Source organism: Octodon degus, unplaced genomic scaffold (assembly GCF_000260255.1).
Source record: "Octodon degus isolate 3935 unplaced genomic scaffold, OctDeg1.0 scaffold00053, whole genome shotgun sequence".
In the NCBI taxonomy this organism is placed as follows: domain Eukaryota; kingdom Metazoa; phylum Chordata; class Mammalia; order Rodentia; family Octodontidae; genus Octodon; species Octodon degus.
The window spans coordinates 6,631,856-6,655,408 of record NW_004524629.1 but is presented as its reverse complement, the minus strand read 5'-3'; the positions used below and the strand labels follow the sequence as shown (position 1 = coordinate 6,655,408).

At 37.0% G+C, this 23,553-nt stretch overlaps 1 protein-coding gene, 1 non-coding gene and 1 pseudogene across 6 annotated transcripts in view; 2 read left to right on the top strand and 1 right to left on the bottom strand.

The window, feature by feature from the left end:
- The window catches only part of Ccdc191 (coiled-coil domain containing 191), a 109,132-nt gene that overhangs the window by 26,090 nt on the left and 59,489 nt on the right, over positions 1 to 23,553 (top strand). For 4 of the 5 annotated variants that reach the window (XM_023717607.1, XM_023717609.1, XM_023717608.1 and 1 more), the window contains exons 3-7: positions 3,781 to 3,922; positions 5,956 to 6,099; positions 11,809 to 11,987; positions 13,445 to 13,668; positions 17,421 to 17,574. In XM_023717607.1, the coding sequence (XP_023573375.1) occupies positions 3,781 to 3,922; positions 5,956 to 6,099; positions 11,809 to 11,987; positions 13,445 to 13,668; positions 17,421 to 17,574 (843 nt within the window). Of the gene's footprint in view, positions 1 to 3,780; positions 3,923 to 5,955; positions 6,100 to 11,808; positions 11,988 to 13,444; positions 13,669 to 17,420; positions 17,575 to 23,553 lie in introns of those variants that run through there. The other variant, XM_023717610.1, reaches the window with a different exon arrangement.
- On the top strand, positions 4,538 to 5,604 carry LOC101576096 (annotated as a pseudogene).
- On the bottom strand, positions 9,426 to 9,532 carry LOC111817282. The gene has a single exon (XR_002821520.1). It is a non-coding gene; the product is annotated as a U6 spliceosomal RNA (small nuclear RNA).

Below are 23,553 nucleotides of genomic sequence, written 5' to 3'. Positions count from 1 at the left end.
TTGCCAGGCAAGCATTTATTCCATTGAGCTATCTCCCTGGACCCTAGAGATTTCTTTATTCAGAAATTAATTCTGCTTTGAGTTTCTCTGTATCTTTCTGCTGTTGTTTCTTACTTCCAACGCTGTTAATTCATACATTTCAGCTGAACTAGTGTCCTCTGCACTTGTTCTGTGTGGGCATTGGTTTTCCCCCATATGTTTCTGTATTTGATTCTTAATTTCAGATGCTATGAATTCAGAGATTTCTTTTTTTATTTCAGGAATTAATTCTGCTCTGATTTTCTCTATACCTTTCTGCTGTTGTTTCTTTCCTTCCGATGCTGTTAATTCATCATTTCAGTTGAGCTAGTGACTTCTGCAGTTGTTCTGGGTGAGCTCAAGGCCTGAGATTGCATTTGCTCCTTGTCTTTGTCATTTTATATAGCACTGACCTCTGACCTTTGGTGTAGAGCTTTGGTGCAATTATAACCTTAGCACCTACTGAAATTTAGGTGCAGATCTGTTAAGTTTGAGTTTATCCAGTTATGCCTGGCCTGGGTCTAGCTGTTGTATTCAGCTCCTTCCTGCTGCAGCCCTTGCAAATGAACCTGTTGTGCTCCTCTGGCACAACAGTGAACTTGTGGTGCCTCTCTGTTGTGACCCTGGCCCAGGGGACACGGGAGCACAGAAGCACTCCCACACACTAGCTGGGCCTGGGCTGGGCTGGATCTGGGGGTCCCAAGAACATAGCAGAAGTTCTCACTCGGTGGGCTTGGGGGTGGGGCCTCCAGAGGGTGGAAGGGGTCCTAAGGGCGCAGCAGAGGGTCTTACTCATGTGGTGTGCCTGAGTTTTGGTCCGGAGAGGTCCCACGGGCACAGGGAAGCCAGAAGTTCTCCCACACACTCACTGGATCTGGCATAGCTACATCTAAGGAGATGTCTGCATGAATTTTTTCCTTGTTTTTGTTTATGTGATGTGTTACATTTAATCATTTTCATATATTGAACCATCCTTGTATCCTGGAACAGCTTGGTCACAATATATATGATCTTTTTGAGGATTTATTATGTTTTGTTTACCAGTAACTTGTTGACAATTTTTGAATCTATGTTTATTTAAGAGATTGACCTGTAGTTTTATTTTTTAGTAAGTCCAGATGTGTTTTTGATATAATGCTAACTTCTGGAAATTACTTTGGGAGTATTCTTTCCCTTTTGATTTTGTTAGAATTTAAAGAGTATTGATGATAGAGCTTCCCTGAAGTTCTTGTAAAATTTACTGGTAAGTACATTGGATTCTAGACTTCTTTTAGTTGGTTAAGTTTTTTGTTATTTCCTTCATTACACTGACTCTTAATAACTTCTTGGTTCAGGTTCTTTTTTTTGGTGGACTTGGGGATTGAACTCAGGTCCTTGTGCTTGCCAGGGAAGTGCTTATTCCACTGAGCCATCTCCCCGGCCCCTTGGTTCAGTTTTGGTAATTTACACGCATCTGTCCATTTCTTCTAGACTCCAGTTTATTGGAGTACAGGTTTAAAAAAGTAGTTTCTTATAATCCTCTGTATTTTGGGGTGTTCCCATTTTATTTTTCCTTTTTTCTTTCTTATTGCGTTGATATAGGTGTTTTCTTTCCTTCTTTTTGTAAGTTTTACTAGTGATTTGTCTATTTTGTTATTTTGAACAACCAGCTCTACCAGTCATTGATTTTTTTTTTTAGCTTCAGTTTCATTAATTTTCATTCTTTTTATATTTTCTTCATTGTACTAGTTTTAGGTGTTCTTATTTTTCTAGGGCCTTGAGGTGTATCACTAGGTCATTCATTTGAGATCACTCTTTTTCTGATGTGAGCATTCACAGCTATAAACTTTGCTCTTGTAACTGTTTTCATTGTGTTCCATAGTTTCAGGAATGTTTTACTGGATATTACTATTTAAGTCTAGGAAGTGTTTGTTTCTTTTCTTTGAATTCCTCTGTGATCCTTTGTAATCTGAATGTATATTGCTTAATGTCCATGTGTTTACATAATTTCTATGGTTTATCTTGCTGTTGATTTGTAGTTTCATTATGCTATTCTCTGATATGCCTGGGATTATTTTGAGTCTTTGGTATTTACTTAAGCAAGCTTTATAGCGTCATATATGGTCTATTTTGGAAAAAGTTCCATGCGCTACTAAGAATGTGTTTCCTATGGTTGTTAGGATAAACACTCTATAAATATTTTTAAACCCATTTGTTCTAAGGTATGGTTCAAGTTTGATAGTTTTTGTTGAATTTCTTTTGTCCTGTTATTCTGTTTGTGAAAGTGGGGTGTTGAGATTCCCAACTATGACAATGTTAATGTTTATCTGGCCTCTTTTGTCCAGTACTATTTGTTTTATGAAGTGGGGTACACTAGTGTTCTATATATATAATATATATATATTATATATATATATTTATCATTGTTATCTCTTCCTATTAATTTATTCCCTTTACCAGTACGTAGTGACCTTCTTTATCACTTTTGATCACTTTTGGCATGAAGTCTACTTCGTCTGAAAATATCATAGTACTCCTGCTTGTTTTTGAGCTCTGGTTGCATGGAATATTCTTTTTCATTTTTTTATTTTTTAAGTCTGTGCACTTTTTAAACTGCTGTTCTTTATATGCAGCATGCCATTGGATTTTTAAAAAATCCATTCTGATAAAGTAGCTTTAATTTTGAGGTTCCCTCATTCTTCAGTGAGAGGTTGTTCCAGAAACCTGTCAGGGAATTACTGTGACTTAGTCTGAGGTGATGACAGTGAAGGTAAGGGGAAGGAGTCAGATTCTGAATACATTTGAGAACAGAGTCAATAAGATTTCCTCACATTGAATGAGAAGGAGATGGAGCTTGGATTAAGATTCCAAAGCTTTTCTCCTGAAGAACTGAAAAAAGGGAGTCATCACTGCCTGAGTTGAAAGACTATGGGCACAGAAAGCATAGGGGAAAGTGGGTTTGTGAGGAGAGTACAAATACAGGGTTTAAATGTAATGTAAATTACTTTCAAAATTCCAGGGCAGTTTGTCTGCCTCCCACATTTGCTTTCCCAATCCCATGAATTTAGTCAGAATCTTACTAAACTCTTGCTGTTGAGTCAAACATTGTGAATGATTTCAGATCAGCGACTGCCTCAATTTTTCTGAACCTATATTTTGCCTAATGTATAATGGAAGGTTCCTTCCGAGGGTAGTAATTTGAGAAAACTAATTATTCAAGCTATGGTTCCCATTCATATGCAACTCCTAGTGACATGGAAATTAGTGAAATACAGTATTTTTATTTAAAATAAAATATCCAGGTCTCCCTATTACAATTACTAATGCACTGAACAAAAGTTATCTAGAGCTTAAATAACCTTGAGCCAGGTGTAGTGGTGCCCACCTGCAATTCCAGCACTCAGGAGTCTGAGGCAGGAAGATCACCATGAGTTTAAGACCAGCCTGGGATAACATGGTGAGCTCAAAGCCAATTTGAACTATATAGTAAGACCCTGTCTCAAAAAAAAAAAAAAAAAAAAAAAAAAAAAAAAAACCTTTATATACACATTTTGAACACCTGTAAGAATGTGTATCTGGTCAAATTATATAATAACATTTACATGGTATGCAAAACTAAAATAGTATTTTCTGTGAATGTTTAAATCTCATAGTTTCATCAAAAATGGAAAAGCGAAAGAATCTTAGTACTTGGTAGCAAATTAGATTCTTAGAAGAGAAAGATTTTAACCCTAAACAAGGGTACTGTCATCTTAATGTATCTTTTTTTCTGTTATTGTGAAGAGAGTGGAGCTAGCCTCAGAATTTGCAGTTTCCCACACATTTTTTGCCAGAAATTCAGACTTACCTGGAAGATGTTGGGGCCAAATGATAGATTTGGAAACACCTGAGCAAATAGAAAATCACGATGAAGTCTACACAGAAGGTAAGAAAATGCACTATTAGCTGTGATGTTAAAAATTCTTAAACTATTACACATAGTATGGCTTGAAGTAGAGAGTGGAAGCTTGTCTTTGCATTATTTTTTGTTTCTACCGTTTCGAAGATAATTTACTCTGAAATGAACTCCATTATTGCATGTAAGGGCATATTTCAAGCCCATTTAGTTTCCTAAATACAATGAGAAACAACCATCCACCTCTCTCCTACAAACTCATCCCCCTCACTCCTCTCCAGCCACACTAGCTTTGTTGGCATTTCTCCAGCACTCTGGACACACCTACTGTATAACACACCTACCCTTACATATCCATGTGACACCCTCCCTTCTTTCCTTCCTTTGCTCACCTACCTTCTAAGTGAGGCACTCAGGGCTTGTGGGTTAGCTCAGTTGTCTAAAAGTGCCTCTTTGGGCAGACTCAGTTAGGCACAGGTGACCGTGTGTGATCCCAGCACCACATGCCGCAACAGACATGCCCTTAAGCAGCCTGAGCCAGCCAAAAAACCCAAGAAGAATCCTAAGTGAGGCACTCTTAGACTACCCAGTTTTAAACTACAGTACCGACCAAAGAGGAACAGCATCTAGAACAGAACACTTTGCTCGTCTCTCAGGATGAACGGAGAGCAGAAATATGATGTTTATGCTCAAGAACTGCAGAATGTCATCCAGCACTTCCCTCAGATTGTCAGGGTGCTGACTGAAGATGACACAGGGCACCCAGAAATAGGAGATGCCATTGCCTGGCTCAAGGAGGTCCTAGAGTACACTGCCATCAGAGGCAAATAGAGCCGGGGTTTGACGGTGCTGGTAGCATTCCAGGAGCTGATGGAGCCAAGAAAACAGGACGCAGCCAGTCTGTAGTGGGCACTGACGGTGGGCTGCTGTGTAGACCTGTTGCAAGCTTTCTTCCTGGTGACAGATGATATAATGGACCATCCCTTACACAGAGGGGACAGGTCTGCTGGTATTGGAAGCCAGAAATAGGTTTGGATGCTGTCAATGATGCTTTCCTTCTGGAAACCTGTATCTACTACCTGCTGAAGTTTCACTGCCGGGAGCAGCCCTACTACCTGAACCTGCTTGAGCTCTCCCTGCAGACTGCCTGTCAGACAGAGGTTGGGCAGACTCTGGATGTCATCACAGCCCCCCAAGGACCATGTGGATCTCAGCCAATACACTGAAAAGAGGTACAAATCTGTTGTCAAGTACAAGACAGCTTTCTACTCCTTGTACCTGCCTGTTGCTTCTGCCATGTACATGGCCGGCATTGACAGAGAGAAGGAGCACAACACCAGAAGGATCTTGATGGAGCTGGCGAGTTCGTCCAGATACAGGAGGATTTCCTTGGCCTCTTTGGGGACCCCAATGTGATAGGAAAGATTGGCACCGACATCCAGGTTAATAAATGCAACTGGCTGGTGGTTCAGTGTTTGCAGCGAGCCACTCTGAAGCAGCGCCAGATCTTGCAGAACTATGGGCAAAAGGACACAGAGAAAGTAGCCAGGTTGCAGGTGCTGTATGAGGAGCTGGATCTGCTGGCTGTGTTTTCGCAGTATGAGGAAGCCAGCTACCACTACATCATGAGCCTCATCCAACAGTACGCTGCACTGCTCCCCCTAGCTGTCGTCCTGGTACTGGCAAACCAGCTCTATAAGCAGAAAAAGTGACCTGGAGACTACAAGGGCAGGGAGGGGCTCAATAAATTATTGTGTAGCTCTAAAAAAAAAAAAAACAAAAAAAAAACCAAAAACTACAATACCCTCTTTTCATTTCTAAACTCCTTCTCTGCTTCCCTTGACTTTTCTTATATCTATTTTTTTCTCTCAGTTAGAATGTAAGCTTTAGCTTTATGTTTTCCAGTTTTGTTACTTGCTATAGTCCAGCATCCAGACTAGCACTTGACACATGATAGATGCTCAAGTAATATTTATTGAAAACAATGAAGACAGTGAATAAAGAAATTGAAATAAATGGTATTTAAATATTAAAATTAAATAATGCTTTTGTTTTATTGCTAGCTCAGGAATTAGTCAGTGACTGGCTAGGCACCAAACTTCAACAAGAATTAGCAAGTGATGGAGAAGAGGATGCTGAAAACACTGTGTCAAGTGTCACTCCGAGGCCAGAAGCCAGTAGCCATTGGAAATATGACAGATTTGATGGTAAGATCTTACCTGATTGTTCAGTTTTATTTTCTAACACGTAAGTCTAATGTTTTAAAAATTGTTTTAAATAATAAATGATACAGTATTTGATTTTTTATGTGTTTTGTTTAGATTTGTTTTTCTGTTTATGTATTTGGTATAGGACCTCACTACACAACTCGGATTTGTAGTGATCCTCCTGCTTTTAGCCTCCCTAGTGCTGGGATTATAGGTATGTGCCACTTCACCTGGACTCCATCACTGGCTCAGTGTGCTCCAGGGGCAGGGCTGGTGGCACATGTAGGACTGGGGATCAAACCCTGGTCCCTGTGCTTGCCAAAGCAGGCACTTAGTCCACTGAGCTGTTTTGTTTAGTTTTATTTTTCTTGGTTAAATATAATTTCTTACACTATAGCCCTGACAAATTTGCCATGTTTTTAAGCATCAAAATATTGTTTCTTGTAATTTTGTTTATGATAATAGCAATTAAAAGTACTTCATGCCCATGTATCATTGGGTGATTATTTACTTTGATATAAACTACACTTAAACATTAATGTATCATTTAATATCATATTTTATTTTTACTTATTTATTTATATAGTTTAATAGCATTTTTTCCTAGCATGAAACATGAGAAAATTTAAGATAAATTCAGTCATATAACTTATACTTAATTTAGTCTCAGAAAAATTATCTTCATGGCTACATTTCAAAGATTACATATTTTTTCAGTAGCTTATGCTGTGTATATAATTGGTTCGACTATGTCAAAATAATTTGTATTTAATGTATATCACTTTTTGTTTTTCTCATGAATAAAATGAGATAGTATGTATCAGCTGCAAGTGTAAAAATGTAGTATGAAAGCTGCTTTCATAATGAGTGATTCTGTGTGTGCACACTTGCTTTCAACCTATCATCTGCTACTACTAAAAGCTCTTTTTTGGTCTCTGCCTTTGACCATTTTTTTGCTCAGTTAGGACCATTTCTTAGGAATGGCTCCACATCATTTTCCAATAATGCTGTGTTCTGGCCTCAGCTTTCTGATGCGAGAGTTGGTCATCACTGAACACAGAGCATCCCATTGAGAAGAAAGCCGCCACTGCTGTGGGGACCTTAGGGATTTAATACAGTGTGAATTGTTTCTGTTTCCATTGCAGCCTGTCTGGTTCCTGGCTGTTTAATTACAAAGAAAGGGAACTAAGAGAGAGGCAGAGGGAAGGGAAAACCAAAACTGATGATGTCATGAAAGTGCAAAACACAGTGTAAGATATGACTAACTTCACACAATTTCTACAACTTACACAGTTTTCTGTGTGCATAGACTGATGCTATCAATAAAGTTTAAGATAACATTCACCATTCAAATGGTACGGATTTAAAAGCCATCTTTTTTTCATTTTATATTTTAAATGATTCACATCTTTTTTATCATTTATAAGTGAGGTCATTACTTTTCTAATGTTTTTCTCCTACTTTTGTACAAAGCTAGGGTGACACAAGGTAAGTAGTTAATTTGTGAGAGCCCCATAAATGCATTCAGTGGTCTCAGGTTTTTTTCTCTGAGCTTCACTTAGGCTGGTGACAATGGGGGCAGCTCCCAGGCATGATTCAAGTTCCCTTTATGAAGTCACCTGGCAGCATCCGCTCATTCAGAGCTACAGAATCTCCAGCTAAGGATTCACGTAATCACAAGCTCGGAAAGTTAGAAAGATCCTTTAAGATTGCATAGTCTAATACACTTTCCTTATCTATCCACATAAACATTCATCTGTAGTGTGCCTAAAAAGTAGTGATAACATGTTCTACCTGGCACCTCCCAGGATAGGGACCCTGCCTCAGACTAGAGCCCTCTTAGCCATTGCGAAGTTCTAATCGCCGTAGAATTCTTCCTCAGGAGAATTAGGATTTTGACCTCAATAAGTTTTTATCCTTTGATGCAAGGGAAAATATGACCTCTCTCTCTTAAGATTAGTCTTTTTACCTTGGTGGAATTTTAATATGTAGCCAATTATGTTCTTCAGTGTTCTCAGACTAAATAGTACCAGCACTATCAACAATACTTTGGGGCTGGGGAGATAGCTCAGTTGAATAAGTGTTGTTTGCCTGGCAGGCACAATGGCCTGAGTCCGCAAAAAAACAAAAACAAAAACAAAAAACAGTTCTTTGTGTCATGTGATGTGTGGATCTTACCATCCTCATTGCTGCCTTTTGGACATTTTTAATCTACTAGTGCTGTTATTTTATTTTTTAGTGCTGTTATTAAAATGGAATGTTTCAGTACTAACATGTTATTGTATAAGTACACATACACAAAAGCTCTTAACAAAATCTAACATGTACTTCTGGGAAAACAAAAAACTTCTCAGTAAAATTCTTTGAGGAAAATACATTAAAAAAACCCTCTCAAGGAGAATTCCTTGAGAAAAACGCTTCATAAAAAAACTTAAGCTATATATAAAACAAATACTAAAATAACAAATATAAACCTACTTTATCATTACATTAAATGTAGATTTAAATACTCTAATTCAAAAGCAGAGAATGCAGAAAAGATGAAAATATATGGGGCCAGGGATACAGCTCCGTGGCACAGCACCTGCTTTGCAAGTGTGAGGTGATGAGTTCAGTTCCTGCTATCTCCTTCTGTGTGTGTGTGTGTGTGTGTGTGTGTGTGTGTGTGAGAGAGAGAGAGAGAGAGTGAGTGTGTGTGTGTGTGTGTGTGACATAGCTAGATGTTATCTGAAAGAGAGGCACACTTTAGACTCAAGACACAGATAAGTTGAAAGTTAGAAGATGGATATCAATGTAGTAGCACGTATTTGTAATCCCAGTACAAGCTGGATCAGAAAGATTGCAACAAGTTCAAAGCACTTGAATGAACTAGGTTACACAATGAGTTCAACTGAGGCCCTGTCTCCCCCCCTCAAAAGAAAAAGGATGGAATAAAGATATAAAGAAAATTGTAAAAAAAAACTGGAGTAACTAGGCTAATATCAGAAAAAGACTTTTTTAAAAAATAATTTTATTGAGAAGCAAATAGCAATGAGACAGTTTCAAAACCAATTATTAGCACAGTTTCACTAATTAATACATTGCATATTGTTGTCTTAGTGGTTACTCATTGTATGAGATGCAGATATGATATCCTGTCCACAAACACTATTAGAACAAATCTCTCTATTCAGTGATCCAAGAGAATGCAGCTGTGTATCTATCTTAACTGTTTTGAACATAAAGATACAAAGTAGTTGTTCATTTGTATCCCCATTTTGTTTAATTACAGAGAAGGGTATTCTATTGTCATTTAAATATTGTAGGTGCCTGAATTCAGCAAAATAAAAAATATGGAATGCTTCACAAATTTGCGTGTCGTCCTTGCACAGGGGCCATGCTAATCTTCTCTGTATTGTTCCAGTTTTAGTATATGTGCTGCCGAAGCAAGCACAGAAGAAAGTAGACTTTAATGTAAAAAAATTTCCAGTAGAGAGCAAAGAATTTTATAATAGTAAAGAGGCCAATCCATCAAGAAAGCAGTATTTTTAGTTACATAAATAGAAGCAATTGGGCTGGAGAGATGGCTCAGTGGTCTAAAGCACCTACTTAGAACAAGCTTGGCAAAGCATTGGGGACCGCGGTTCAATCCCCCAGCACCACATGTCAGCCAGCCCGCCCCCTGGTGGGCTGAGCTGGCCACACACACCTCTCTCTCTCTCTCTCTCTCTCTCTCTCTCTCTCTCTCTCTCTCTCAAATAAATAAAAAAAAAATTAAAAAAAAAATAGAAGCAATTATTTAAGAAATAACGAAAATGAGAATAATTGATTTTGAGCAGTAGTGTTAAATGAAGCCTTATTACTAGTTTAAATATGATATTTCCTATTAGAAATATATAGATTGCATGTGATTGAATTTGCATTTTGAAATGTGACATTACTATATTATCATTGTCTATTAAAATCTAAAATAGATGAAGCAAAAACTGACAAAAATTGAGGAGAGAAATACACCATTCAATAGCAATGAATGGAGATTTCAATATTTCACTGTCAATAATATAGGAAATCACTTCAAAAATATCAACCAAGAAGATGCTTGGTATCATGTCATTAGGGAAATGTAAATTAAATGTAGTATGAGTTACCACTACAGTACCTATTTAAATAGCTTGAAGTTAAAAGATTGATCATGCCAAGTATTGATAAGGAAGTAAAGGAACTAGAACACTCTACATTGCTGGTGGAAAAATGTGAAATTGTATAACCACTTTGGACAACAGTTTAATGGTTTCTTAAAAAGTTAAGCAGGCATGTATCATATAATACACCCATTTCTCTTCTAGATATTTCCCCAGCAGGAAATCTGTGTTCATACAATTTTATTTGTAATATCCCAAATCTGAAAACAACCCTAATGTCCATCAACATATGAATATACCAAGTTATGGTATATTCATAAAATGGAATACTCAGAAATAAAAAACAATAAACTACCAATGCCCACAAATAGTTGAGTCTGAAAACATTTGTGCTGAGTGAAAAGCCAAACCAGAGCATAGAGTGCATGGTTTAATCTATGTAAAGTTCTAGAAGTGCAAACTATAGTGACAGAAAGCTGGGTTTTTAAACTTAGTTTTATTGAGAAAGGAATAGCAATGAGACAGTTTCAAAACAGGTTAGTAGGGCAGTTACAATAATTAATACATTGCATATTGTTGTCTTCATAGTAGTTATTCATAGCTCAAAATGCAGACATGATATCTTGTTTAAACACTATTAGTACAAATCTTTCTTCTCATTGAACTAAGAGAAAGTAGTTGCATACCTATCCTATTTTGTTTATACAGATATATTTTTTTTCACTACAAAATGGTTCTTCATTTATATCCCCCTTTTTGTTTAGTTTTGTCAGAGATGAGTATTCCATTGCCATTCAAATATTGTAGGTGCATGAATTTAGCAAAATAATCAGTATAGTCCAGTAGCCCATAGTAGTAGTGGGTTATCCGCAGAACTGGCAATGTCAGAAGTTGTTGACTTGAGCCTCTTATATAGCTCAGCATATTAATATGGCTTTCCTTTTTATACCTTGTGTTTATATTTTTCTGCTGGATGGTTAAGACCCAGAGAAAGCAAGTCCTATATAGCAAAAAATGTAACTTTTGTATCTGACAAGGTTACTCAAAACCCCTCAGGATTTACCCTGAAACCCTGTACTGCACTTTGTAGATCTTTAGTGACAGAAAGCTATTGTATGCTTTACAAAGGGATGCAGAGGGTCTGAGGAGGAATAAGGAAGAGAACACACATCAGCATGAGGACACTGTTTGGGTTGATGCTTATGTTCATTATCTTGATTGTGGTGATAGCCTTATTAGCATATGCATGTGTCAAAACTTAGTGTAGACTTTAAACATTTATGATTTATTTTACGTCAGTTATACAGTAAAGCTTTGTTAGTAGAGTTCTAAAGTTTGTTTAGACTGAAGTAATATCTTTTAGATTTGGCTGTGAAGAAACTGTTTGGGACGTGGGTGAGAGTATTTCTTGATGAGCAGAACTTTTTCCTCTTAGCTGAAAGTAATTGCTGAGGACTGTATTCTTCCAACTGGCATTATCATTTAGTATTTACCAAATATAACTTTGTTTTTTCATTGCTCTTCATATAAACACAAATATTATATTAAAATTATTTTTTTAATTTCCTTTTCTTTTTGTTTCTCCCAGATTTATGCAGCTATTTGGAGGAAGAAGAAGAAAGTACCACTGTTCAAAAATTTGTGGACCATCTGCTCCATAAAAAAGTGGTGGATTCTGGGATGTTGGATGATCTTGGAATGAAGGAAAACCAAGACAAGAAGCAGCAGAAGGATCCTCGTCTTACCATGGAGATGAGACATAAGCAGGTGGGAGGGAAAAACAACATTAAAATGGATAACAGGAAGCAATCTTTGTGTAACACATTTAATAAGCTTAAATAAAGACTTAGGCTTTATTATGAAAAAGGGTGCCATCTGTGATTTGGTTAGAAAGAATAAAAATAAAATATAAGAACTTCAGATGAAAAATAATTCTCATAAGCTGAGGATAGGAAACAATTTATTGAAGAAATAACCAAAATTAGAATAATTGTTTTTGACCAATAGAGTGTTAAATGAAGATTTATTAGTTTGAATGTGATACTTCCTATTAGAAATATGTAGGTTGCCTTTGCTTTGAATTTGCTTTTTGAAATGTGACATTAATATATTATCATGAATATTCTGGTGAATATTATAAGGATAATTCTTTTCAGACAACTGAAATTCACTCATTTTGTGATTATAATTTGCAAAGGAAGACAGATCTGAATTAAATCTAGTTCATCTGTTTTGAGTTAGAAAGGCATGTAGGAACTTTTCTTTCTCCAAAGGAAATAATAAGTAATAGAGGAAAAGACTGTCCCAACACTTGAAGGAGCTTCAGGAAATGACCCAGTCTTTGGCACCTTACTGTGATGAAGAACTGGAATTAATATCTCTATATGTGTGTGCTGCCTTCTTAGAATTCTGACTTTGTAGTTGCCAAATTTGAAAAATTTAACCATGAAGGTGTGCCTGATCAGTGCTGGGGATGTTGGAGAAAGGGGGCAACAATATGATCCCAGTTGGTTGTGTGATGAAGGGGAGGAGAGAGGTTCCATGAGACCCATGGTCATTGCCTAGGTATCTCAGCACAGTAGAGAGTAAGGTAAGAGTAAAGTTTAGCACAATGTGAACGAAAAAACATTTCCTTAATTCATAGCTATAAAGGTTTAATAGGTTTGGGGGAAATGGCTATGCTTATTTAGAAATATTGATGAACTCCATGTTTTTGATTTCCAAGTATAATCCAGAATCACTAACACATTTAAATAATACTAGAAATGAAAGAAAGAGTTGTGGTGTTTCTTAAGGCAACAAATCACCATTACATCCGTTACAGCATAGTTGCCAAAAAAATTCTTTCTTAGATTATAATTAGAATGCAGGCAGCCTAAGATTTAAAAAAAAAGGAAGAAAACAGTTCTTGGGTACCTTGGACAATCTTATGGATGGGAAACCATTTCTAAATAAGAATCTAAAACTTGGGATCTGGCCCGCTAGACTCAACTTTCCTATGATGCAGATCGTTTCCAGATTGTTGTAGTTATCTTCATCTGCCTTCATGGAAAACTTCTTATGGGTTTCACCAGTAAGCAAATGGTTTCCCCTGTCCTACCAATATGCAGTGGAGCTGTAGGCCTTGATATTGTAAAGTGGTTGTATTCAGAACTTGCAGATGTGTTCTAAGGTTTTGCTTGCCCCTTCTGCTTGAAAGACTGGATCTCACCCTATATTGTAAGGTTAAAGAAAATCGCTTAAGACGTGAGAAAGAGCTGGAGTGCTGGAGAATGGAAAAGGTCTTGAAAAAATCGGCTTTCTTGGAGGCTCAGTATCTGGTGCAAGAAGAGAAGAAAAGGAAGGCTCTGGAAGCCAAAAAGGAGAAGGAGGAGATTCAGAGGGAGATGGTAAAGCTGCGAAGGGAAATACTCGAGAGGAGGCACACTGTGGAAGAAGCATGGAAGACGTAAGCCAGCACGCTAGGTGGTGTGGTAGTGCTCTTACATTTGTGAAATGTACAAACCTGGCAGTAGCAAAACATAAATGAGAAATCATCTGCGACTCTGCTAACTTAATAAGTTAATTTTATTTTTCCATGTTTCTTCCTGGGATTAGCCCCTTTACATATTTAGTTACATTTAAGTTGTTATTCTGCTGTAATTAACACTCTCTGGAGCCCTGAGGCCTGAACTTCATTGAGTTCATATTCCATAATTTATAAAGTGACCACCTATGCATTTTGCAAAATATTTTGGCTACTTTAGACTTTTCAGCAATATTTTTGTGTGTACCCTTAAGCCTATAGCTTTCTTATTCATTTGAATTATATTATTCGGATAAATTTTTAGACTTACGTTACTGAGTTAAATAGTATAGCTCCTTTTATGACTTCAAATGTTGCCACATTGCTTTCAAATAGGCTGAACTGTATTTATTTACTGTATTTCTGGCAGTGAGCCAATTTCCCACACTCAGTTCATTATTGGAGATTATATCACTTTCAGTATTTTTATAATTTTAATAGGCATTATATTGATTATTTTGCATTTCTTTTGTTGCACAGTGTCTTTCAGATGGAACATGTTTTCTTATGCCTACCTTATGTAGTTCAGTAATTGTTCTTGTCTTACTGTGAATTGTTAGTGCTTTATTTTCTGATAATCATAGAGCAAGTCACTATTGCCATTTTGCCACTGACAAAGGAAAAATATCTGACTTAAAAGGAAAATGAAAATAGTCTTCACAGGATGTAGTACTATTATCCATCCTTATGTAGAAAATGAGCTTCATAAGTGAGATATCTAATGTATTTATTCTGAGAAATGGTACTGATGCAGGAACTGCAGAAGTCTTGGGACAATGCGACTAAAGTGTCTGAATATACTCTTACTGAGAAGCCAGAAAGCCCCATTAGATAATCCTTCCACCCCCATCAGCCTACACAGCCTTTCTCCCCTGTGTTCTTGATTGCTCTCATTCTACCCAATTTAAAACAGCTCAGCAGTGGACGTGTGCTTCACTCCTTCAAGTGCCAGACTCAGGCCTCCTCCAGATGCTGTTCCTTTCAGAAAGCAATCACCAGTGTTTTAGTGAGCTCTTTCTAGGGTCAGCCTTGCTTTTCAAATTGCTCCCAAGCCCTGGAAAAACTAGGCTGACCTAAAATAAATTGTGCAAACAAGTAACAGTTGATGGTAGCAGGATGCTCTGTTCACAGTGGGAACTCAGCAAATGTGCATTGACCAATCATTTCTTACAAGCATTGAAATCTTACCCATAGTTACAGTGTGACAGAAAATGGGCTCTGCTTCTAGGTAGATGAGCTGATTTAAAGTTTCCAAACAGCAATAAATAACAAATAAAAGCACATACAATGGTATTATCCCTTGGCCTGAGAATTCTGGTTTTAGCAAAAAAGCCCCAAGAAAATGATTAAAGAGCCAAACAAGGAATTGTGTACAAAGATAATTAAAATAAAAGTTAAAATAGACATTACTATAAAGTTAGTGATTTGGAAGTAAATAAGTTTTTATTGTTGATAGGTCTTTATAACTGCTAAACTATCTGAGTCTCCTGTGTTGCATAATTTTAAAGTGTTTCTCTGAAGATACTAATTACAAAGGGAAAAATACAAGAGAACTTGCCTTAAAGAGGTGAACAAGGTTAAAATCACCAGTAATAAGTTAACATGTGCCCTCTGTACCATATATAAGAATGAACATGATGATGTCTGTAATCAGGCATTCTTGGTTTGAACTTTTCAACTGTAAAGTTCCAGAAAGACTAGGCGACTTGGCAGTTTTCACAGCTGCTTTATGGTCAGAGGATGAATCTTGATTCCTGACTTGGTGCTACCATTACAACACCATCAATAGTACAGTGAGTCCCTGACTCACCAGTGAGTTCCATTCGAGGAGAATATTCACAAGTGAGATTCATTGGAAAGTCTGACAGTGAGTCTTACACACCATGTACATAATGTAAAGCATAAAAAAACAAATGTACACACACATATAAAAATGTGGTAAGTCCCCAACCATACTATTGCACAGTACAGTAAGCACAGCAGCACAACTGTGACAATGGCCAGCTACTGCCATGATATATTCACATCTACAAATGTTGGTGATGCAAGGTTGGGTGATATCTATGAAAGTTCACAACTTCAGTGTTCATAAGTTGGGGACTTAGTTTTTATACACATGGCCTATGTAATGAACCATACTCCAGTAAGAAGGTAGCAGCTGTGAGCCTAGGGCCTCGATAAGGGAAGAGGATGGCAGAAAAAGGAGTAACAGAATGGCTAAGAGTTTCTGGCTACTTGCTTAAAGTTTTTTCTTGGTCATTAAGTTCTTATTGTTTCTCTTTTTGGATTCTTTAGAATTACTCTAGATTCTATTTTTTTTTAATAACACTTGATTCTTTTCTTTTTTCTAGAAGCTTTGTGATAAGAATCTCACTCCTTTCTCACTTGAAGATCCTTTTTACTTCCTAAAAAGAAGAGAAAAAACTTAAATCTACTGTAAAGAATACATATAGTTGTTTTTTTTTTATTTTTCTTGAGAACCAAATAGCCATGAAACAGTTTCACGACCAATTACTAGCACATTTTCAATAATTAATACATTGCATATTGTTGTCTTAGTGGTTATTCATTGTGCAAGATGCAGACATGATATCCTGTTTCAGACACTATTAGAACAAACCTCTCTATTCATTGAATTAAGAGAATGGAGATGTATATCTGTCCTAACTTTTGAGTATACAGGTACAAAATGGTTGTTCATTTATATCCCCCTTTTTTGGTTAGTTTTGTCAGAAAAGGGCATTCCATTGTTATTTAAATACTCTAGGTACATGAATTCAGCAAAATATTCCAATATAGTCCAATAGTCCATTATAGTAGTGGGTTTTCCATAAGACTGTTAATGTCCGAAGTTGTTGACTTGAGCCTTTTACAGCTCATCATATTAATATGGCTTTACTTTTTATACTTCATTTTCATACTTTTCTGCTGGATGGTTAATACCAAGAAAGAGCAAGACCTATATAAAAAGAAGTGTAACTTTTGTATCTGATAAGGTCAGTCAAATCCCCTCAGGATTTAACCTGAAACCCTGTACCTCCGTTTGTAGATCCTTTGTAGTGTCAGCCATGTAGATGAGTCACAGCCATTGCTTGACCAGTTTCTCTCTGTGAAAGCTTGAGAGAATGTTTATCTCTCTGTGACTCTCCTTAGGCACACTCTACACATAGATCACTTTCCTCTGTGGCCCCATAGAAGCTTTTTTCTTTTTCTTTTCTTTCTTTTTTCTTTTTCTTTTTCTTTTTTTTTTTTTTTAGAGCCAGGGATTGAACTCAGGCTCTTGTGCTTGCCAGGGAAGCCCTTATTCTACTGAGCCATTTCTCTGGCCCTAATAGTTGTTAATTCTCAAATTTTAAACTATATGTAGCTCAGTATTAAATTTAAAAATGCTTTACTGAAATATCTCATAGGACTTTCTATTTGTCAGAGTACTTTTAGCAATTTTATTTTATATAATCTATATTTATAAGACAAAAAACAAGGGCTCCTCCCAAAAAAAATCCCACTTAGTTTTAGAGCCAGATCTAAACATCTGTGGCTTTTATAGGAAAATTCATTGTTCATTCCACTACAATAGGTTGTCACTGCTCATTATTAAATCTATTACATATTTATTTTGAAATTGTTATTAATAGAGAAAAGAAAAAGCAAGAAGAAAATCTTCAAAAGAATCCAGATAAAGGAATGTTTCCAAACGCTTCTGTTCTTCTTGATGAAGAAAAAGTGGCAAAAGAGAAAAAAAAGAAACTGAAAGAGTTACTAATCCAAACTTTCAAGGAAAATCACCAGGTAGGTACTACAGTGTCTCTTTATTCAGCAGCCTGTAGTGTAAGTGAAAAGCTCATCAGAGGTGAGATAAACACTAGGCTCATGAGAATCTCATCCAAATGACAAAATTGCCCTACCACTTGCTGTGCAGTGCCCAGCTAACCTGGGACACAGGCCAGTGCCCTGATCCTGCTCTGGGCTCTTCTTTCTGTACTGCTTGTACTATGGCAAATCCTGGGTGTATCCTGGGGAAATGAAAGCATAAATGTAGGGCTTCTTCCTCAGGAACCTTCTTCAGAATAGCATTTAACTACTCAGGTATCACTGACGTTTTTTGAAATCTTTGCTTCTACTTTAACAAACTTCTACTTTGGTCCGTTGCATCTGGGTTATTCAGAAAGTATGAGAACAAGTTACTTGCCTTTCAGTAGCTCAGATCCTAAAGCAATGATGCACTTATGTCTGTGCTTCTCTTTCTATTGGTCTACATTGTGTTTTGTTTTTTTTTTTAAATTTTATTTGTGTGTGTGTGTGTGTGTGGCCAGCTCAGCCCACCAGGGGGCGGGGCTGGCTGGCATGTGGTGCTGGGGGATTGAACCGCGGTCCCTGTGCTTTGCTAAGCTTGTTCTAAGTAGGTGCTTTAGACCGCTGAGCCATTTCACCAGCCCCTGGTCTACATTGTTTTAATTTTACCTTTTCTTTTCACTTTTGATTACTGCAAAAATACCTGATAAATTTTTTATTGATGAATGAAGGGCAGCTGGTAAGAATCTGAACCTGGTGCTGATAATCTTTCATGTAAAATGAATTACTTTAAAGATTTGTGCATGATTTTATCATATTATGTAGGGACTTAAAGTTCAACATATCAATACTTGATGAAAAATACCTGTTCCTTATTATGCCTAAGATGTTTGATATGCAGAGAGATAGTGAGGTTAAGCTTAATAGCCTAAGTTGTTTGATAATAACAATAAGCTTGTCTTCTGGATGGTTAACAACCTAAGTTTGCAGACCAAAATTAGAGAAAAAGGAGGGCTGCAAGGAAAGCCAACATTTTGGCCCTAACCTTCTAAGGTCAATTAAGACTCAGGACATATGAGAACTTGTACTGTAACGTCATGTAACTCGGTAGTGTCCCAAATTTTCTGATCAAGGAGATTATGGGGCCAAAGAGGAAAGTGATTGATGATGTAGAGTGTGCCTAAGGAGAGTCACATGGAGAGAAAACACTCTCTCAGGCTTTCACAGAGAGCACATTGGCCAAGCAATGGCCGTGACTCATCCACATGGCTGACACTGACAAAGGTTCTACAATCTGAGGTACAGGATCTCAGGATAAATCCTGAGGGCATTTCACTGACCTTCTCAGACCCAAAAGCCACAACTCTTGTTGTATAGGTCCTGCTTTACCTTGGTCTTAACCATCCAGTAGAAAAGTATGAAGACGAAATATAGGAAATAAAGCCATACTGTTATGTTGAGCTGTGGGGGACTCAGGTCAACAATTTCTGACATTGCTAGTTAAACAGAAGACCCAATGCTATTATGGGCTACTGGACTCTTTTAGAATATTTTGCTGAGTTTACGTACCTATAATATCCAAATAACGGAACTTAGCAAAAAAGGGGTATACAGATGAATGTCCATTTTGTATCTGTGTATTCAAAGTGGTTAGGATAGATATATAGTTACATTCTCTTAATGAATAGAATGATTTGTTCTAATGGTGTTTGTAAATAGGATCTCAAGTCCGCATCTTGTACAGCAATTAACCACTAAGAAGAATGTATGCAGTATGTTAGTTATTGAAACTGTCATAGCGATTTTATTTGAAACTGTCTCATTGCTATTTGTTTATCAATAAAATTATGAAAACAAAAAAAGAAGTCTTCCAGAACTATTTCAGAAATTGGCAAGAGCAATGCAGTGAGTGTTTGAATGTAGGGAGTGTATTTTAAAGGGGATTAATGGTATTGTGTCTTTTAATTCATTAAAAATTAAATTTACCATAAAAAAAAGATTTGTGCATGAGTTGGTTGGGTGAGAGAAGAAACTATAGCATGTATATTTTCTTCTCCTAGAACTAGGGCTGCACTAGGACCTCAGGCCTTGCTGAAAGTAAATGAGAGTTAATAAAATAAATATGTGAATGAGTGAATGGATTTAATAAGAGAATATTAGGAAGATATTGAAGGAGCTTGGTAAATGTAGTGATAGACTTCTAAGGGCCCTGGAAATTGATAATAGAAATTTGAATATGATACGGATCCAAGATATGCAGAAAAATTAAACTAGTCAAAGTGATTTTTAAAAAAGAAACATTTGGGCCAGCCAAATAGCTTAGCAGGTTGAAGCACCTACAAGCAGGCACAGGGGCCAGGGGTTCGATCTCTGGGCCTGCCACTGCTGGCCCTGCCCCCGGAGTGAGACAGCAATTGAGATTGGATGTGGTGGTGCATGCCTATAATCTCAGCTCTTTGGAGGCTGTGAACAGGTGGATCACTACAAGTCCAATCTAGTAGTGAGACCCTGAACACCTTGTAGAACCTTCCCTAAAACTACCAAATAAATAAATAAATAATAAATATAAAAAAGAAACATTTAAAAGTGGCATCTGAAACTAATAGGCAGAAGTCATAATTATTTAGATAGAAACAGAAAATTGGTCAAAGTTTTATTTTCAGGAATAGAAAGGGAAATGTGGTAGGAGAGTGGATTGATTTGAGACTGATATTTGAAGATGATTGGGAAAGTTAGCTCTGTATCCTTCAGAATTAGTGTTTCCTACTATAATCATCGTTAAGATTTCTGAGAGGAAATAAAGAAATAAGCATGCATGGGCCACCTTGAGAAGGCATACAGAAGAAGTGCCAAGATGTGTTACCCAACTAGTGAGAAATGAGAAACACTTGGGTCCCATAAAATTTCAATTTTCATATTCTATTGAAGTTTACCATGCAGAAAGAAATCAGACACATTTTAGATGATATTTAGATAGGAATGTTACATTAGTGCCCCATCTAAAAATAGATTACTTGACTTTAAAAGGACATTTAATGTACTTAAAAGGGAAAATGACATTGTGAATGTATTATCTCTAGTTTGCCACACATTCTACTTGATTTTTACCTATATCCTATTATTTATTAAGCTTTTATTTTGAGAGCATGTTTGGCATACAGAAAAGTTGCAGAAATAATACAAAGCATTCTTAAATACCCTCAATTCAGTTTTCCATAATGTTAAAATCTTACATGAACATAGGGTAATTATCAAAACTAGGAAATCGTTGTAGATACCATGCCATTAAATACCATTAATTGCATCAGTAGACCCTTTTAGGAAGTCACCAGCTTTTCTACCAATGCCTGTTTTCAGTTGCAGGATGCAATTCATGCTAAATGTTGCATTTAATTATGATCTCCAGTATACGACAGTTCTTCCATTTTTCCTTATCTTTTAAGACCAAGAAAATTGGCCAATATTCTGTAGAATGTCTCTCAATTTGAGTTTTTGAGTGTTGATCCCTGTACACATTTTTTGGTAATAATACTATCCATCTCTACCCCTTTTTATTTTTTATTTTAAGACAGGCTCTCATTATGTTGCCCAGGCTGGCCTGGAACTTAACCATCCTCCAGCCTTAGCCTCCCAGGTAGCTAGAATTACAGGTGTATACTACCAGGCCTGACTTCAGATTCTTCTAGAAGGAAAATTATCCCTCCTCCTCCATTTATTCTTTCGTTTATTTATACAATTCTTTATTTGGTGTACTCTCATTGACATTTATTCAAAGGGAAATCTTCCAAATTGGCTCCTATTCCCTTCTAACAGGGTTCCGTCCTTTTCTGAGCACTTCCTGTGTTTATGGCACTACCAAAAGCCCATATTTATTTTCCCTGCCCCAGTCCTGGAATCAACCTTGGTTCCATTTATTGGAGAATGGTCTCTGGAAACTAAATCATTTGCTTCCTGGTGTTGAGGTGTCATTGTTTCTAGGCCCTTGTACAGTGAGTGTTGTGCGTATATACACATTGTATTTATTTCTACATTTGTATGCTTGCTTAGATCTAAACTCCGCCTACCCTTCTCCTCGCAGTACAACACAGGACTTATGTCTGTACTATCTGAATCTATGCTAAGTAATTGTGTATTCATAATGATATTTTCAATGCTAATCCAGCACCACAGGTTTCAGGGCAGCTTTTCTCTCATGCTCATTTGCAATTCCTGTCTCTGACAATGAGAAACCTGACTGTCCTTATCCATATTCTATTTACATAGTACTTCAGTCCTTCTATATTAGAAAAGTAGTTTCAAATTTACTAACCCAAAACACCATGGAAACAAATGTAGTAACTAGAAGACAATATTTGTACAATTATTTTATCTTAGCCTTAGTATTCAGGCAAATATTATTTTCCAAAGTTATTTGGGTTTACCCCTTTCCTTTCCCATCAGTGCAATTGTATTATCCCTTTGTGATGTAGGTAGGAACCTTTCCCCAATGTATATGAGTGTAAGTGAGATGAGCCACTCATTAAAAATCCTTATGCCAGACTTTCACCCTTTTACGTAGACTTATCTGTAGACAGGACAGTGCTGTAGTAAACCCCACAGCAGTAATCAGGCTCTCTGATTCCTTTATATAAGTCCAGTCCACATTCCTAGCCTGGTTCAAAAGGAGCTGTCCTGGGTAACAAAACCTGGATACTCAATAACCTATATACAGATGTAGGATGAAAAGCAGGACTGTCACTGTTTGTGTCTGGATGCCCCCCATCCCCCCACAAAGCTTCTTACAGTCATGAGGGATGGGCTTTTGGGAGATGGCTAAATCTAGAGTCTGTGATTGGTTTATGATCTAGTGCTGGGACTAGTGGGTGTGAGTGCTACACCCACCCTAGGGTAGGTAGCCTGTATACAGTATAAGGGACAAAAGAGGCTGGCTTCTCCCTTTTGCCTCTTTTGCACTTCTCTTTTGTGCCCTTGTTGCTTTTGGTGTCTTCTATTACCAAACTATCAAGAAGGGTTACCCCAAGCCAGGGTTCCCCTACCTTCTTGGAGCCAGCTGATTATAGACTAAAACCTCTACAAATATGAATTTTAGCTCAGTTTATTTGTAAACCTTTCCTTTCTTAATTTTTGGCATCAAGTATTTTGTTCCAGTAACAAGAAAAGTAACTAACACAACACCAGTGTCGAAGTGTGCAGCCAAATGACTGGATGTTCTCAGGAGCCTCCGTTCACATCATTCTTCGGGCCCTGGATTCTGTCCTTCTGTATGCAGGCCCTTGATTTGATTCTCCACATAGAAAAAAAAAAAGACAACAACCAACAACAACAAAACCAAGTTCAGATGCAGCACTCTGTGCATCTTTCATTTCACTGCCATGTCCCTTTGTTGCATCAGAAGCTTACTTTTGTATAGAAACTTTCTACTTTGTTCTATTTTCTTTTTGATCTTGTAGTGAAATCTCTTGGGGAGATTCAGCAATCCATGTGTCATTGCTAATTAGCAGAAACAACGAGGGATTAACTATGAAATTCTTACACTATTTGGAAAGTGGCTTAATTCTCATTCTATTCTGTAATATGTTTTTGTTTTCTTAATAAGATTAGAAACCCTATGATCCTTCCTGATTGTGAAAGTTGAAAAGAATAAGGAACGATGGGTGATGCTAACCTAAATTCATTCTCAGGAGGTGGTAAGATTTTGATTTGCTTATTTAGTTAGGTTTTTCTTTTAGGCAGTAAGATAATAATGACCTAAGGGAGTGATTGTTAATGTTTTGCTTGTGGTGTTTCCCCTTCCAAAAATTTACCCCAAACTAAACTAAGGAAACCAGGAGACATATGGAAAAGAAAGCTGTACTTTTTTTCTGTGAGATGATGAAAAAAACTGTATTTAAGTATCTTGTTTAAATAACTTGATTCCTTTCCAAAGATCATAGTCATATCAGAACTGCCTTCATACCACTGAAGCAAAATCTTTTA